The sequence below is a fragment of the Lepisma saccharinum genome, chromosome 1, assembly GCF_977018435.1.
Source record: "Lepisma saccharinum chromosome 1, izLepSacc3.1, whole genome shotgun sequence".
NCBI lineage: Eukaryota > Metazoa > Arthropoda > Insecta > Zygentoma > Lepismatidae > Lepisma > Lepisma saccharinum.
In genome coordinates, this window is record NC_139229.1 from 187,083,547 (window position 1) to 187,100,982 (window position 17,436).

A 17,436-nucleotide genomic window follows, 5' to 3' on the forward strand; every position below is an offset into this window, starting at 1 on the left:
GCCCCAAAACTTTTATTTTCATTTTGGGAATGACTGAATCAAAATAAATTTCACTATTGAGTTTGGGAGTGCAGTCCATAGGTTTGTAACTTGCATGATTTCTCTGTGTTTAACTGAAATACGTATTTTCTAATTAATATTATGTGACACTCAAAATGTAGAACATGTCCGGGAAAAAATGAACATCTGGCAACCCTATCCGTAGTCATCCATGATTTCAGTTTTGATGCTACAGAGGAGGCCATTGCTAAAACAAACAAACTGCAATCAGAATCATAAATTTATTACTGTACACACAAGTGCACCACAGTCTTTGACTATTGAATAATCTGAAATTATGTCAGGGTCACTGAAAAAAATGTTGACGTGCAGTGACTATTCCAAGAATCAGAAGCAGTGAAGAGCAAAAATCATCTTCACTTGGACCCGCCACAATCAAATAAGTTACCGAATTTTTTGCAGAAATCATAGTTCAAATTTTTGTCTTACAATTAAACTGTGTACTCAATGAAAACCAGCATTATGACACAAATACTGCATTTTATGTAAAAATATATAATGTCAACGGGGAGGAATGTGACAACCTCAAAATGTGGAACTTGAGATTCACGTATATTTTTCCTAACACCGTATTTTGCCAACATCTGTAATTTTTGCATGGCTACATGCAATGGAAAGAAAATATGCATAAATTACATAATAATGTGGGTTCTAGTTATAAAGCATCTCGGCAAGCTAAATTCAATGTCAGACATTCATATGAAGCACAGTTTTCATATACCAGGCAAAATTTAATTAGTAAAGCTTTCTAAAAAGAATAATAAATTATGTAAATAGAAAGAATATTCTGCATTATGGTATCTGTCAGTTGGCATGTTCAATTAGGCATGTCAGTGATATGATTTTTTTTCAGAAACTAATATAGCAATGATAAAGAATTTATCAATAACTGATTCTACCGTACAATTTAAATTGGAAATGTTTCATGAAGAACCTAATTAGTTCATTCACTTCCTGTAATATTGCCTGAGAAAAAGTGACAGCATGTTTAAACATTTACTTTACAAAATTACGGTATGCTAATTGTACATTTATATTCGTAAAAATTATAACAGGCAAAATTTTGCATTAAATTGCAGGGCTCTTTATAAAAGAATCAGATTGTTAAAATTATCAGCTATTTTTCCAAGAAACTGTTATGTCTATATCAGCCAATGCTGATAGACTATCAATTAACCTGTTTCATTCCTACTAACCTATTACTTATTCAAATTAGCTAATTTATGTGATTTATTAGAAATCAACTCTCTCCAACTTGTGGGGGAAAGTGTACGATAAAAGCATATACTTAAACAGTTTGTAAGGATAACAACATAAACACAGGTCTCTTTATTTCAGGAAAGGAGAACCAAGATGATGGATTTGATTCAGATAACTTCAGTCATTTATCAGACTTAGAGGATGAGGCTATAGATTTTCCAGGTAGAAATTGCATTAATATTTCCGAATTAGGCCAAACAAATAAAAGTAACTCCTCATAACTGCCCACAATTTGCAGTGGCATTTCGGAATTTGGGCATATTTTATGCTGAAATTCAACATAATTTGAGCTGTGGATACTGGGGAAAAGTTAAATAAACTAATATTTTTAATTGCAGAAATGAATTAACATTTCTAGACAATAGTGGTAAAGGATTTTTAAAATATATTTGTGTTAGTTACAGTGTCTCGTTGTTTATATAGGAAAGTCGCAAAGATTTATTATATTCATGTGTTCACAAATAAACATAGCAATTAATGCAGTTTATTCTGCTGTCGTTTCTGCCCAGGGAACTGTTTATCTCAGTATATACACCAGCTGTACATTTGGTAGTTTACTCCTTGGCTGAGTGCATTGCATACTCAATAATTTGCTACAGAAGGTTCTGTATTCAAATCCTGCTCTGTCCTTCAGTGTTCTTTTGTTTCCACCTTTATTGATTTCATCTAATTATTTGTAATCCTATTATTTTTATTATTGATCTAAAGAGGTTGAAAATCCACATAATATGACATTTACATTTTTTATTTTGAATGCAATGTTGTCTTTATTTTATTGATATGTAAGTTAGATCCACTTTGGATATTCTACATATTAATAGTTGTTTTATCCGTCAGGTTCAAACATAATTTGAAAGATAGTTCCTCCGTCAAAGAAGATTCATAGTTCAGTTAATTGATATGAAACCAATGAAATAGTAAAAGAGAAGGAATGGTATTGCTTATTGGTCAGAAATTAATTTTCTTTTCATCAATTTACAGTTACTTTAACCTGATTTCCTCAAATGGCTTTAGGCATAACTTTGATATTCCAAATCATGCATTTGAGAATCATTTAGTTCACTCTGCCTTTCAGTATTTGAAAGTAAACTTTGGTGGTCAGTGAATAAACTCTTGGTTTCAAAGCTGACAATTTAGTTGCCTAATGTGCTTCAATAACAAAACATCGGATGTCAGGATCATAGGATGGTAGCCTATGCAGGAAGTCTACTTTTCTGTGCATTTTTTGATTTCACATAAGAGCTAAAATAAAACAATACAAGTTTATTTGAAATATTCATTTATTTTCACACATAATGCTTTGAAAATGTTTGATACTTCACACTTCAATATCTGACAGTGTAAGGAACACAAATTGATTAATGGTGCAAAGTTAGAGGATGAGATGTGTAGAGGAATCCTAGATACCCATCTTAACTAAACCAGTGTTTATGATTATCCTCTAATGGATTTCATCAGATATTCATTTTTACCCATAGTCACAACAAGGTATAAAATTAATTGACCAAAACAAATTTAAAGGAAATTTTCCAACTGGTCAGTAATGTGAAAATATCAAATAATTAACAGACTCCTATCATGAAGTACCATCTGTTTGTGAAAGGTGTAAATTAACAGCTTCTATTAGATGGATATCTACACATGCTGTTTCTTTTTTCTTTCTTTCAGGAATGGAAAACCAAGATGATGCATCTGATTCAGATAGCCTCAGTCTCCTATCAAACACTGGGGATGAAGTTGATTTTGAACTTGGGACTGATGACAGTATTGTGAGTAGTGACAGTGACAGTAGTGGTGATGAAACAACCAAGGAACCAGAAGAACCAACTCTAGAAGAATTGGCAATGGGTAGAGACGAAGAAGAGGAAGATGAAGTAGTGAAAGCAATCAGGAAAGCAGCTGAAAAGTCAAGCAACCATCCTCCAGATATTGTTTTCCGGGACTTTCTGGTTGACATCACTTTTCATCCACAGGAGGATCTGATTATTGCTGCCACTATTGCAGGCAACATAAGTGTGTAAGTAACTCCCCCCCCTTCTTTTATAATACTGGGACTTATGTTCAAATGTTATTGTGTGTCTGGACCAGTTTGCTTCAAAACATTCCACTGAGGATTCTGTACAGTTCGATGTGTAGTTTACAATTAATTCACTCCACTGTTATGAACAAGCAACCTCCCACAAATCCACTTCATCACTAAATGTGTAAACATTTTTATCCACTGTGAACATCATAAATTGATGAAAATATTTTGGGGAGCTAATTTGCTGTAGTATGTTTTACCATTGGCATGAACATTGGGTATAATAGTATTTGGTCTAGGAATTAATTCGTGCGCCTGGACAAGAGATGGCGTAACGAGCGTATCGTCCCACAGTTCCGTGTAGCCACACATGCGTTGAAAACTCCTGTCAGCGCGCATCGTTCGTAGTATAGGGCAGTTGATTGACGCGTCAACAACAGCATTTTGTAGTCAACTGAACATGGCGCAATTCGTGCCAGATAAAGTGTTTTTGCGGGGTGTTCTACTTCATTACTTTAACATGCAGAAAAGTGCTACCGAAAGTCATCGTATTTTGGTGGAAGTGTATGGTGACCATGCGCTAGCTGAGCGAACGTGTCAGAAGTGATTTGCACGTTTTAGAAGTGGTGATTTCGGCCTGGAAGACCAAGAGCGACCTGGACAGCCAAAAAAATTTAAAGACGAAGAATTGAGAGCATTGCTCGATCAGGATTCGTGTCAAACGCAGGAAGAACTTGCAGAAGCATTAGGCGTTGATCAAACAACAGTTTCCAAACGCCTCAAAGCCATGGGAATGATTCAAAAGATGTCACATTGGGTTCCACATGAATTGAAAGACAGAGACGTTGAAAGACGAAAAACCATTTGCGAATTGCTGCTTCAAAGACAGAAAAGAAAGGGGTTTTTGCATCGCATTGTTACTGGCGATGAGAAGTGGATCCATTACGAGAACCCGAAATGAAAAAAGGCCTGGGTGAAGCCAGGTGAACCAGGTCCATCACAACCGAAACAAGATATTCACTGTGCAAAGGTTATGCTGTGCATATGGTGGGATATGAAAGGTGTGGTGTACTATGAGCTGCTGCAACCGGGTGAAACTATTAATGGAGAATGTTATCGACGACAATTAATGCGTTTGAAGCAAGCTCTGGCCAGGAAACGACCAGAATGGGAGAACAGACATGATAAACTTATTTTTCAACATGATAACGCTCGCCCACATGTCGCAAAACCAGTCAAAACCTATTTAGAAAATGTCGGATGGGGAGTTTTACCCCACCCACCGCATTCACCAGACATTGCTCCTTCAGACTACTACTTGTTCGATTGCATGAATAACGATTTGATTGGACAGTGGTTCACTTCTTCAGAAGATATCGAAAAATGGGTCTCTGACTGGATCACTTCAAAGGATGAGGACTTCTTTCGCCACGGAATCCGTAACTTGCCTGACAGATGGGCGAAAGTGGTGGCTCGCGATGGACAATATTTTTCTTAAGGTATTTATGTATTTTGTGTTTGAACTACAGCTTCAATGTGTGCGTAACAACCGCACAAATTAATTCCTAGACCAAATACTTGCATATGTATTATCCTCTAGGACAGGAGCCTCTCCCACGTGCTGGCCTCAAGGGATGGGAACATTTCAGACATGTGCTTTTCAAATTTGCCGTGATGTCATAGTGAGATTAAATCAATTTTCTTTTTTTTCCCTGGAATGACCAGCGGTGGAATTTATACATTTAACCTAATAATGAAAGTTTAAAAGAAAGAAGAAAACTATATTTCCCCCCTCCCCCTTATGGCCACCAGAATAGACCAATGTGAACAAAAAAGTGGAGTAGTGGTATATTCCTATAGCTGTGCCATCACGTTGAAAAGAGGTGGATACTTCTTTGTAGGGATGAGAGATTAATCGGTACTCTATCGATATAGGCATATTGGTTTATCGGTAAAATTACAGACTATTTTACCTATCCAATATATCTATAAATATAATTTAGTGCAAAATTCTACCATTTTGTTATAATTTTTATAGATAATCTCCATGCCCTACTTTTTAAAAAAGTAAATGTTTAAATATACATCTTCTTTTGCACTGCAGGCATCTGGAAACAAACAAGTATTAAGGAGCTCAATGAACTATTCAGGTTCTTACAAGGACCATTTGGAATTTTATATCGGTTATCTGTGTCGGTAAATTTTATATTGGTACTTTATCGGTATCAACCAAAATTTCATATTAGCCCATCTCTACTTCTTCGGGAATAAAAAGAACAACAAAGTATTAGAAAAGCAGTGTAGGCATCTTATGAAACAGGTTTCCGGAAAATTGCTTCTAGCATCGACCCTATGGATATTGGATATACCAAATTTACAGGGCAGCATGAAAAAAGATCATCCGTCAAGTGCATGTAAACGCAACCCCCCAAATTTGGTAAAATAAAAAAAGGAAATTATGCATTTTTTTAAAAAAATCATGTAATTTTGAAATTTGATGTCTTCAGCTAGATTCCTAATCGGTGGCGACTCGTGGCTTTTCTTAGGTGTAGGAAGTTATGATCAACAGGCCAAAAGAGAGAACAAAGAAAAGACTTTGAAAATGTGTGCAATTAAACAGGCACACGTATCACTTGTACTGTCCACTGCATTTAGAATGTTAGCTGCAACCCTGTACCCAAGGGTGCCTTGCACCTCTAACAATAAAATATTTACATGCGATCCTAAAAATACATACGAAAATATAACATTGACAATTTTTCAGATTATTAATGAATTTCAATTTTTCTCTTGCGTAAACGAATTGGTTGTTTGTGGAGATAGGCATGCTCCAGAAGTCTGCAGTCTGCAATATTTGGAAGTTTTAATTTTTTAACAATTGATGGGAGGCTACCAGACATCCTGATACCCGATTTAAATTCATTACAAGAATCATTGCTAATACGTAGGACTACATCATTTAATTTATAAATATATTATTTTCTAAATATAGAATTATTGTGGCTGTTCAATGATACTGGTAAAAGAAAATTAAAGGAAATTTGAAAATATGACAATTTGCGGAATACAGTACTATTCTAATACTTCCGAGAATTGACTGTAAACAAGAAGCACCAAATTGTACTGTGTGTGACAGCCTTGGTCTGTAAGCAATTGCGTGGCTACTTGTTTGTCTGGTTGGGAAAGGGGGGGTCTATGGGAAGTTTTAATTTTTTCCCCAACTCTGCAATTGTTCAGCTGAAATGCTACCATAGCGTCGTTGTCGCATCTAATACTCCACCAGTATTTCGAATCTTCCCCCACTAAAAGAATAAAACAATGCTGAGTATGGGCCTAGTTAGCTTGCAAAAATTCACACACCTCGCCACTTGTTTCGATAACAACCTCAAATTTTTGAGTGAACCAAGCTGGTTCGACCACAGATATTATGTATAATACGTCTATCTGTGGTTTGACATTTGTGGGGTCCTCTCTGCCTGTTGTCGTGTGTATTGAGGACAGCATTGCGAACCTCCTGACAAGAAGAATTGCTGCTTCAACTCTTAAATTATGCTAAATGCAACTAAATTATGTAGTTTTAAGTTCAATTTATGCAGCTATTTTGGAGTTGTGGAACTTGGGTTATCCATTATTTACTACAGTTAAGCTTCATTGAGAATTTCGCCCATCAAATCAATTACAATGTATAGTGTGCTTGAAAAGTTGGAGAAAATTCGACGATTGGGAACGGCCCGTATGTTTTATTTGTGACCTCCAACTTTCTACCGATTTCCTTTCATAAAATGTTAATTTCCTAATCGGGGAGTATAAAGAAAAGATTAAAACAAGAGGATCGACTGGGATGTGATTGTAAAACCTTGTCCTTTAGTAGGCATACTTTCCCTTGTTTGGAACAAGCCCGCTAGAGAAGTACAAATGAGATATAAAATATCTTTCCTCAAAGTATCTTCCTTTGAATTAAATTTATCTGTCTCCCAAAATTGCACGTTTAGAGCACTTTGCCAAACACAGGGTGCCGGATGCCAGCGAAGTTCAAATTATGCTAGGTTTAAAACAAAAAATCCAGGTTTGGCATCACTGAATGTAGGAAGCCCTCGATGCTTCCTGGCTGGCCATTTAACAAAGCAACCCCATCCCCCTCCCTTCCACACCCCTTGCCCATCCCGCTGTAGGTGGAATATCGAGGTTCCTCAGCAGCAGGAACAACTGTCGTCTTTGGGCGGCAGATGGAGCAAACCATGGGCAAGCGAGTGACAGCAAACAGTAACAAACCTAGTAAAATGTATGCATATTGAGCTCATAATATAATAACGTGCATTAAACTCCTAAAGAAGTAGAAAACTGGAAGTAAGTGTAAATGAACTCTAGGAAGTTCCTCACTTCCTACGTGGAGGAATGGCTCCTGTTCCTAATTGTTACATCCTGAAAGAAGTGTGTTCTCATAATACACATACCTGGGTACACTCGAGCAAGGTTTTTTCTGCAATCCATGAATAATAAAGTGTACACAGTATATACAAAAACTTGCAGTTATAGAAAAGCAGCCACTTTCTTCTAAAGTGTCCTCAATATTCACTTCTAGTGTCGATCCAAGAGAAGCGACATATCTAGTTGTCAGGTGGTGTGAATTATTATAAACAACAATAATAAATGTTTATTCAAATCTTGTAGTGTATTTCAAATCCAAAAAAAGGTAAAGTGCTCCCCTGTGCTTAGCACCACACCATGAAGGCGTGTAGGGGGTGTGGGGGTAACGCCCCACACTTTCTTGATCCGGTCGTGAGTGGGGGTGATGTGATCAGCATCATGCCCCTGACTGCCTTTACCCCCCAGGGTTTCCCCCAGGTATCCATGTTATTCGACGCTGTGTGGGCACCAGGGCCGCTTCCATCCTTAGAAAAGTTCCCGGATTTGAACCGGCCGGGGATCAAACCTGGGACCTTGAGCATGGTAGTCAGACACGTTACCGACTGAGCCACCGCGATCCACATAAATAAAATTTTAATGAACTCTTCTGTGAGGTTAGTGCAGATGGACATATGACAAAATAGTATTCTTCAACCTACACTATGGATGCTGGATGCATTAAACTTGCAGGGAAGACCACTCTTTGAGGACATGTAATCCTCACCCACAATTTTGAAGAAAGAAAAAAAAAACACATTATGTGCATAATGTTTGGGTAATTTTGAAGATTAGTGGTCTCCTGCTGCACACCCTCCCCCCCCTCAAAAAATAGTTCTTGTAATACACTTTGAACAATTGGGCACTAAACCTTCTGACCCTGATGCCATATTTTCACGTTATAAGTCTGGACCAAGCTTCCTTTGCAAGCAATATTTAGTGAACATTTCAACCCCTACCTGTCATCAAATTACTAACGAAACAACCTTGGAAGAAGCTATTAGTGAAAAGTAGCAATCACGCATGAAACAAACCTGCCTCTGAAAGGTCGACAATGAGCTCAGCCCCTAGAAGTTCAAAGCTGGAACGTAATTATATATTGGCTGTGGCTTTTTGCCTCTTCCTATATTCCAACATGTGGAACCCTGAATTGTGACACCCTTCTCTCTCTCTCTGCCCCCCACTGTCTGACTTTGTAAGGGAAATATATGTTTGATATATAGGGAAGGGAAGTGGCATGAACTGGGATATTGTGTCAACACCTGATGTGTCACAAGGGGTGCAAATACTGAACATTTGTAGGTGTGAAATTAAACTGAGTTCCTGTTTCGACTGGTGTTATTTTTGTTGCAGTAAGGGCAATACTCTTCTTGTAATAAATTATCCTAACCCAAAAGAATATTGTGTACAGTTGAGACTGCTTTATACGTAACTCAGTTATGCTGCGTAATTCTGTTTTATACGTAAATTACTGTATGTCCTGGCAAAATATAATTTAAAAAGTCTTAATTAAACCTTATTTGTACGTAATTCGGGGTTATATGTAGTAATTTTCATAAAACACAGTTGATTTGAACATAACCAAGCTACAACAACGTCACAGAAGTATACATTTCTTGTTACAAAAACACAAGGCAAGGATTATTGAAAGAACACGTTGTTGATTGTGACGAACGTCTAAAGGATGTTAATAACAAGTTTAATGATTATGATCAAAGTTTAGATAATATCAAATGAAATTATAATGACTGCTCTTCTAACATTGTTGATCTTATGTCTAGAGTCACTATTTAAAAAGTAAAAGCAATGTTAAGGCTGATGTACGTAATCATATTTCTGATTGTACAGAAAAGTTCCAACAGTTTAATTCCCGAATTGAAGGTATGGAACAAGGTAGCAAAAACCTTCAATCTGACGGGAAATATTTAACAGCCGAAATTAATTCTAATGCTCGTAATTCTGTTGTTACAAATAGTAAAAGTAGAACAAAATCAATTGTTCTGGATAATACAGAATCTAATACATGTCACAATGGAAGAACTAAGTGTGATGTTGGACTCAGTACTTCGTCTAGTGACATATCAGATGATTCTTCTAGGACAGTTTCTGGTAAGAAGAATGTTATAAACACTAGTGCACGTGAACTTGTTTGTGGGAAGAACAAGTATAATATATATGTAAGATCTAGCTCTGAAGAAACTTCCGTAAAGAAATTTCGATGTGACGACACAGAAGGTTCATTCCAAAAACGAGAGTTAGATGCTGAGAAATATAACTACACTGATGCTTGCTATCAACTGTTTGGTACAAATGCACATCCAACTTCTAGTTTTGTGCTTACTACGAATAATAACAATGGTAGGAATGTACATAATAATCCACATTCTCATCTAGATCAAAGCTTTAATTCTCCTTGTATGTGGTGTGATTTTAACCCACACATGTAGAAACCTAATCCACAAAATGATTGTGTTAGTAATATTTATCATGATGCAAGTGTACCATGTTCAGTTTCAAACAATCACGATGATCATCAGTCGTCTGCATGATTATGGTAACACAGGGTTAAACGGAGCAAATCATATTTGTTATAATCAACCGTATATTTCGAGAGGAAGAAGTGATCATCCTATAACTAGAAATACATGCAATGGAGAAGGAAATGCAAGAAGTGGACGTTTAAAATTAAGTGAACTATCTCAATTACCTAAGTTCTCGGGAAAGATAGAGCAACAATCAGCGAGAGAATATAGTGAGCAGCTGGATAACATATTAAATGTAGGAGTGCCAACAGAAATGAAACTGCAAAGTATTCAACAATGCTTCATTGGGAGAGCTGGTTATTGGTTTCGGACTCATAAATATTACTTTAATTCTTATGATCAGTTTGTACAAGAATTCATTAATCAGTTTGCTTCTTCGGAAGTTATCCAATCACAACTCTCCATATTGAGGAATCGCAAATACGATCCCAGTGTACATGGCAGTTTTAGAGACTTTTGCTTTAAAAACTCACTCTGGTTATTGCAATTTGGTTGAAAATCCTCAAGATATAGATGTTGTGCACTTAATACTTAGCCAATTACCTGATAATATTGCCAATCACATTACTTGTCACAAAATTCGTTCAGTAGATCAACTAACTAGCATGTTAAGAAGATTAGATGTAATAAAATTTAGTAGAAAGGGTCTTGTTGTTCTTCCTAATGAAGACAATGAACGCGAAAATATTCCAAAGGTTTTTAAGAACTCGGAACAAAATAGAGGCAAGTTAAATGTGTGGCAAGTTAATGTTCGACGCTCGAAGAACACTAGTGTTTGTACTCAGACTCCAACCAGTAGTGAGGTAGATGCCAATACTGTTATCAATCAAGGTTACGAAAATCGGCAGGGAAACAATCTTCGAGGTTGATATTTCAACAATTTTAGGCGAACCTCTAATAATTATGGACATCATGGAAATTTTACTGCACGAAACAATTATAATAGCTTCAGATCTAGAAACGGAGGACAATTCCGAAATAATTACAGGCAAGATAATTATCGTTCATCTACAGGACAATTTAATGATGAAAATTTGCTCAATCAGTAGCGATTCTATTACAGGAATGGAAATCGCAGTGCTAATAATAATACAATGCCATATCAATGTTTTTCTGCAAATTCAAATCCATTAAATTATCAACCTGAAGCAGCAGGTTTAGTATCACAAACTAATTCTGATTCTACAAGAATGGCAAATCGTGAACAAAATACTTCGCAAATAAATCAAGTACAAGGTTCTTTGCCTTTAACACAAGTTCCCGTGAGATGTTAAATTAAAAGGTTGAGATGATTTACTTCAAGCAAGTATTTTTTGTACAAGGTCAACGGTTAGCTTAAAACGAAATCAAGAAATGTATTTATTAATTATTTGCACTTTAATTCAAAGAAAGGTGGAATATTTTAATCTATGCATATTCAATGTAACTGATGATGTTGGAACTTCTTCCTATTGCTACTGATGTGCTAAAATACGAGAATTGTTGCTGCATGCAAGTAATAATGTGAATGTACATTCTGTTTCTGCGCGATATTGTTTAAGAATTTGTTCAGAGAATAATATACTCTGCATATAAATTATTTATTTATGCCAATGTATTGTATCTAGTAGGAATGAGAAATGTAATTATCCACTAGATTACATATGGTTATTATTTTATTTGAGAATTGATGTGTGTACAAAGTACATGAATAAATGTAGACAATACTTTTATGAAAGGCCATGGATGCCCTGACGATGTGATGATTATCTTCATTTAACAAGTTTATGTGTGCTCGAATAAGTATGATATTTGAAGAAACAGTCGCAGCATTATATTATTACTTGCTACTCAATTGACAAGTTGATGTATTCGTTCAAGGAAATAAGTAATCATGTAGCTATATATGAATAATTACGGAATTTCCAACTGAGATAGTGAATTGGAAGATTTGAAGAACAGAAGATCTAAGTGCCTATGTAGTATTTCTTGACTGTCGTGTATTAGCTACATCTATAAATTACTATTGCTGAAGAAATTATCCAAGATTTAGTGAAGAAGTGAAGTAAGAAGGTTTGAAGATTTTGAGAGTTACATCGGACAATGAGAAGCTATAAATACAATTTCAGATGTAATAATTTATGTTAATGATTGTTTCCATTCAAGAATATTGTCTTTAGTTTAATGTACTGAATGCATGCAACTAAAACAAAATGAAGAATATGTCAGTCAAGTTTGATTCACGGAGATCATAGTGAACTGAATTAATATTGTTTGAAAAAAAAAATGTTGTAATTTAAAAAAATTCAATGCTCATAAGTTTGGAACTAAATGTGGTAAAATTTTGATATTTACAGACCTGAAATAAATCGAAAATTTTCACCCGGAAGGGGTGCGTATTGTGACTGACCCAAAGATGTTCATTTATTTAATTTATTGTGTTTTGTTTAATATTGTGTTTAATACGCACGATGATATATCTATGTTATCAATTTCTGTTTTGTTATATTTTGGAAAACGTTGTTGCATTAATATGATGTATAATTAATTATTATCACATTCTTGATAATGTAAAATTACGATGTATACATTTATATATACATTTTTGACCATAGCAACGATAAAGAAACAAAACACAGTAGATCAATAAGTGAAAAAATATATGGACATTTTAAATAGTGATGTCCGAGTTTCATTGATGTTATCAAAATCCTAATTGCTATTTCGTAAAGTGAATACTAGGATGCTTCGTTGAAGTTCAAGTAAAAGGCTTGCTTCAGGATACAATTTAATGGTAAGGGATACCAATGTACTTTACCTTTGCATTTCCGATTTTCTCGTTCTCTTTTTCTTTTTGATCTCCTTCCTCTTTTTTGGTTACTTTCATAATAATTTTCTGTGCTCTTCCCGCAATCCTATCCATTTCTCTATTTGTATATCAGTTTTTCTTATCCACCAGATTTCTTTTTCTTTTTTCTTTTCCACTATTACATAGTCTACCAGCTCTAATAATAAAGTTTAGGAATACATTTTTCTTTGTTTTTTTCGGGGTGCGCCGATTGCTTATTAATATATAGGTTCCCCGCTCCTGTTCTAATCCTATTCCCTTCTTTCAAGATACTAAGGTCCAGAAAATTGATTTTTCCGTTGACTAAGTTTTCCCTTGTGAAGTTTATTCTGTCATCTTGTTTTTCAATTCTTCAAAAACCTTGTTCAGTGCTACCCCCTTTCCTATGATCAAGATATCATCTACATATCTCCCGTAATATTTAATACCTATTCCCATTCTTTCCAAAGCTGCCTTCTCTATGAAACGCATAAAGATGCTCGCTACTATACCCGAAATGGAGTTTCCCATCGCCAAACCTTCTTTTTGTTTATAAATTTTGTCGTTGACGTAGAAGAAGTTATATTCCGTTAACAAGGTTATACCATCGTACATACTCCCAGGCTATTAGGATGTCTATTCCTTTTTCTAATAGCCACCTCCGTAAACAGTCTCCCACTTTCTCTCTCGGTACACTTGGATATAGGTTAATAACATTGAAACTACTTATTACATCTTCGTCATCAATTTTCAGTTTTTCAATAAATTCTTTAACTTCCACTGCATTTCTAACGCTATATTGGGTGTTCTAATTTATTTTCTTTATTCTTTTTACCAGCATTTTTGATAGCCAATACCCTGGATGTTCATAGGTTGGTATAATAGGCCCAAGCGGTATGCCTTGTTTGTGGGTCCAAACACGATTGGTATGTTGCCTTCTTTAGTGTCTTTAATAAGATTTTTCTTTTCGCTTGTGCCCAATGTAATGCTTGTCTCTATCCCTTTTTTGATCTCCCTTAAAATGCTTGTGACATTTTATGTGAACTTCTTTCTAGACCCAGAGGATGAAAAAAAAAAAAAGTAGTAGTAGTTTTTGAAGCATTGCAAGCCTTTCTATAGTGTTGCAGTTACACTGAAAAATCTGTGGATTATTATAAGTGTCCCTGCTTCAATTTCATGTAAACATTCTTGTTGTTTGGGTGAACCTGGAGATGGAGGAAAATAACATAAAAATAGATAATAATACATATTTGGTCGGCTCTGTTTATGCTCTGCTGTCTATTATTCTCTGTCATTTGCAACAAAAACAAGTGGCTGTACTGTCGGTATAGGCCAGCAGTCACACAGAAGGGTAGGAATCCATGAACCTGCCTCTCCACGGTGACATCCATTCCTTTCCCAAGAACTCTTGAATCAGCCCAGCATGATAATAATGCTGGATTTGAAAAATCCACGTTCTTACCCCACGAGTTTGTGAGCAATAATTGGCAATGAATGGTTTCTTTTATTTACCTATATCATTGACCACCAGGCAGTTACATGCTCTCATTGTCAATGTCACCTTTGGGTGCAGCACTTTCGTCCTGCCTTTGATCTTGTCATCTGCTTCCCAGGAGGATACAGCATTTGTCGGAACTTCCTGTGTTGGACCCCCAAGTCACAACCTTTGAAAAAAACAAATCTTGACAAATGAGTTTTCTCTCTAGGCTACTCTTCTAGCCACTCAAAATCATTGGTATCCGCAAAGAAAATTCAACCGATACCTATACCAGTGGTATCGGTGGCCTCCCTGGTACTGTAGTGGTAACGTCGTTGCCTTGTTATCAAGGGCTCCCACGTTCGATACCCGATGGAGGCCTGTAGTGATTCGGATCCCACTTTAAACTGTAGGCCCAGTCCTGATTAGCCTATCTGTACATAAAGTGGACTTAAAACAACAACTCACCACTGCTATCGGCCGATACTGATACATCTACATCAGTATTGGCTCATCCCTAATCATCACTCATCCTAATTGTCATGTTTAGCCAAAATTTGCAGAAAAGTGATACTAAATAACAAAATCAAAATCAAAATGGAGTCTGGTTTTCTGTTTCAATGTGCGACAACTATGAATAGAACTGCAGCTAGAGCTTCCCACACCGGGTGAAGGCACATTGCACAGTGGTTCCGTTCCCACTTTAAACTGTAGGTCCATTCCTGATTAGCATATCTGTGCATGATATGAACTTAAAACAACAAAAAAACAAAAAAAAAGATTCCTAGACCCAGGGTGTAGAATTTATTCCCCTTCCCCCTCCTTGGAGCAAATGTTATTTTCCTGATTTGTAAAGAAGTTGCGATGTAAAAAACTCATTGTAAAGTCAATTTAGATTTTTATTTTCTTAGTTTGAAGTTTGTAGTGGTTGACCATAGAGCATTTGCTTTTTAATTACTGTAATGTTATTGTGTTATAGGCATAGTTACACAAATGAAAGTACAGAAATAGTGAAGACTTTGGATATTCACAAGAAGGCCTGTAGAGATATTGAGCTGGATGACGATGGCAAAATATTGTTTTCCACTTCCAGAGAGAGGTCCATTGTGATGACTGATATAAACACTATGAAGACAATAAATGTTATAAAAGATGCTCACGAGTAAGTATGGACTTGTATGATTATAAAGATTGGTATAAGGTCATTCATCATCTGAAAGTATACACAAAATTGGAAAATGTGCTTTGTAAGTGTATGTTTCAATACCACCTCACTTTCTTGAAATTTGTATCAGTTGCTGAGTAGGTGGAAAATACACATTCTCAGTTTGGTTTATAAGCCAAACCAGAATTAATTAATTTAATTTTCTAATTTCTTTTGTCTATGTATTCTTGTTTTGAAGAGAGAACTTCAAAATTTTCTATTTGAGCTTCATCTCCTCCACACTTGTTTCATGGGAGTTTGACTTTGTACAAATGCATGTATACATTAACTTGCTGTTAATTTTTATACTGTGGAGATTTTCAGGGAGGGAATGGTGTTTAAAATTATGCATTGTTTTGAATGGATGTGAATTTCCAATTTTGTTGACTTGAATGTTAATCTGTATTTTTAAATTTCAGGCAGCCTATTTATAAAATCTATGTATTGACAGAAAATCTAATATCCACTGGAGATGATGATGGTGTTGTGAAATGTAAGTCTATGCAATTTTCTATTTTATTGTTGTTATTTGGTAGGAGGGTGCATTTGTGAAAAGCAAGAACATGTAGGGTAGATGTTTTAATATTTTCTTATATTTTTTTTTCAAAATATCATTTGCAAATGTATTGAAACTACTACTGGTATTGTAGAAGTAACATAACATAGTCATTCAGAATTTTAAACTCCACTTAGAAATTTAATTTAATGTTAAAAGAGTATTTAAATGAAGAACATCAGTTGGGTTCAAAGCTCCACATAACATGAACATGCAAAACCTATAGGCATTCGGGAGTTCAGGCAATAATTCATGGCAGGAATGTAAACACAGGAGTGACAAAAGAAAATTTCGGCATCTCTACAATGTCTTCCTTTGCGCAACACATTGTTTGGGCTTATTTCCTCTGTCAAAGCAGCTTGGATGCGGAGTTTAAAGGACAAGCGGCGACGCTTGGCAACAAAGCTCACTTGCTCTACGTGTATTCTTAGCAACGATGTGAATTGCGTAGGAACCGGTTGCCAAGAAAAATAAATCTCTACTGTTTTCAATTTGCACAGTGTGCAAGAATGAGATATGGAAATTTGATTTTTTATTCCACGGCCATCATTTTGATATGCATTTCATGACCATTGGGCTGACAATTAGCGAAAATGCAACATCATAGTTAATCATTTTTGTGGCTGTTCCACAGATGAGAGTACCATTATATTTGGCTGAGATATTTCTACATAAACAAGCTTCAATCACAAAAAAAATCATATTTTTACGACGATTTTATACGAAGCTACACACAATTGAATTTGACTTATGTAAATAAAACACAAAAAAAAACTACTTTTACAAACATTTTTGTCTGAATAGAAAACAGAGTTAAAATCACTTTGTCTTGCTTTTGTCTAAAAGCAGACACTTGGAGTTTTCCAGTGAGGTATATTTGACTTTTTCCTCCCACGGAGTACAATTTTACAAGCACGCAAACTGAGGGCTCAATATTTTTGTCACGGATAGTAGGTCCAATGTCTTTACGGAAATGAATTCCTGAGAAAATGTGAATGCATTTTGATATGCCGCATGGCCCCCCTTTCCATTTGAATATTTTGACTTGGATCCAAGCTGGCGGACTCCCAAGATGACAGCCACCATCCTGACCTATCTCAAAA

The 17,436-nt window shown here is 35.7% G+C and overlaps 1 protein-coding gene across 2 annotated transcripts in view; it reads left to right on the forward strand.

The window, feature by feature from the left end:
• Positions 1-17,436, forward strand: part of LOC146005378 (WD repeat-containing protein 55 homolog) — a 36,376-nt gene that overhangs the window by 8,219 nt on the left and 10,721 nt on the right. Inside the window, exons 2-5 of one of the 2 annotated variants that reach the window (XM_083144594.1) lie at positions 1,399-1,482; positions 2,989-3,337; positions 15,553-15,735; positions 16,197-16,270. In XM_083144594.1, coding sequence (XP_083000720.1) covers positions 1,399-1,482; positions 2,989-3,337; positions 15,553-15,735; positions 16,197-16,270 — 690 coding nt within the window. The remainder of the gene's footprint in view (positions 1-1,398; positions 1,483-2,988; positions 3,338-15,552; positions 15,736-16,196; positions 16,271-17,436) is intronic. The other variant, XM_083144604.1, reaches the window with a different exon arrangement.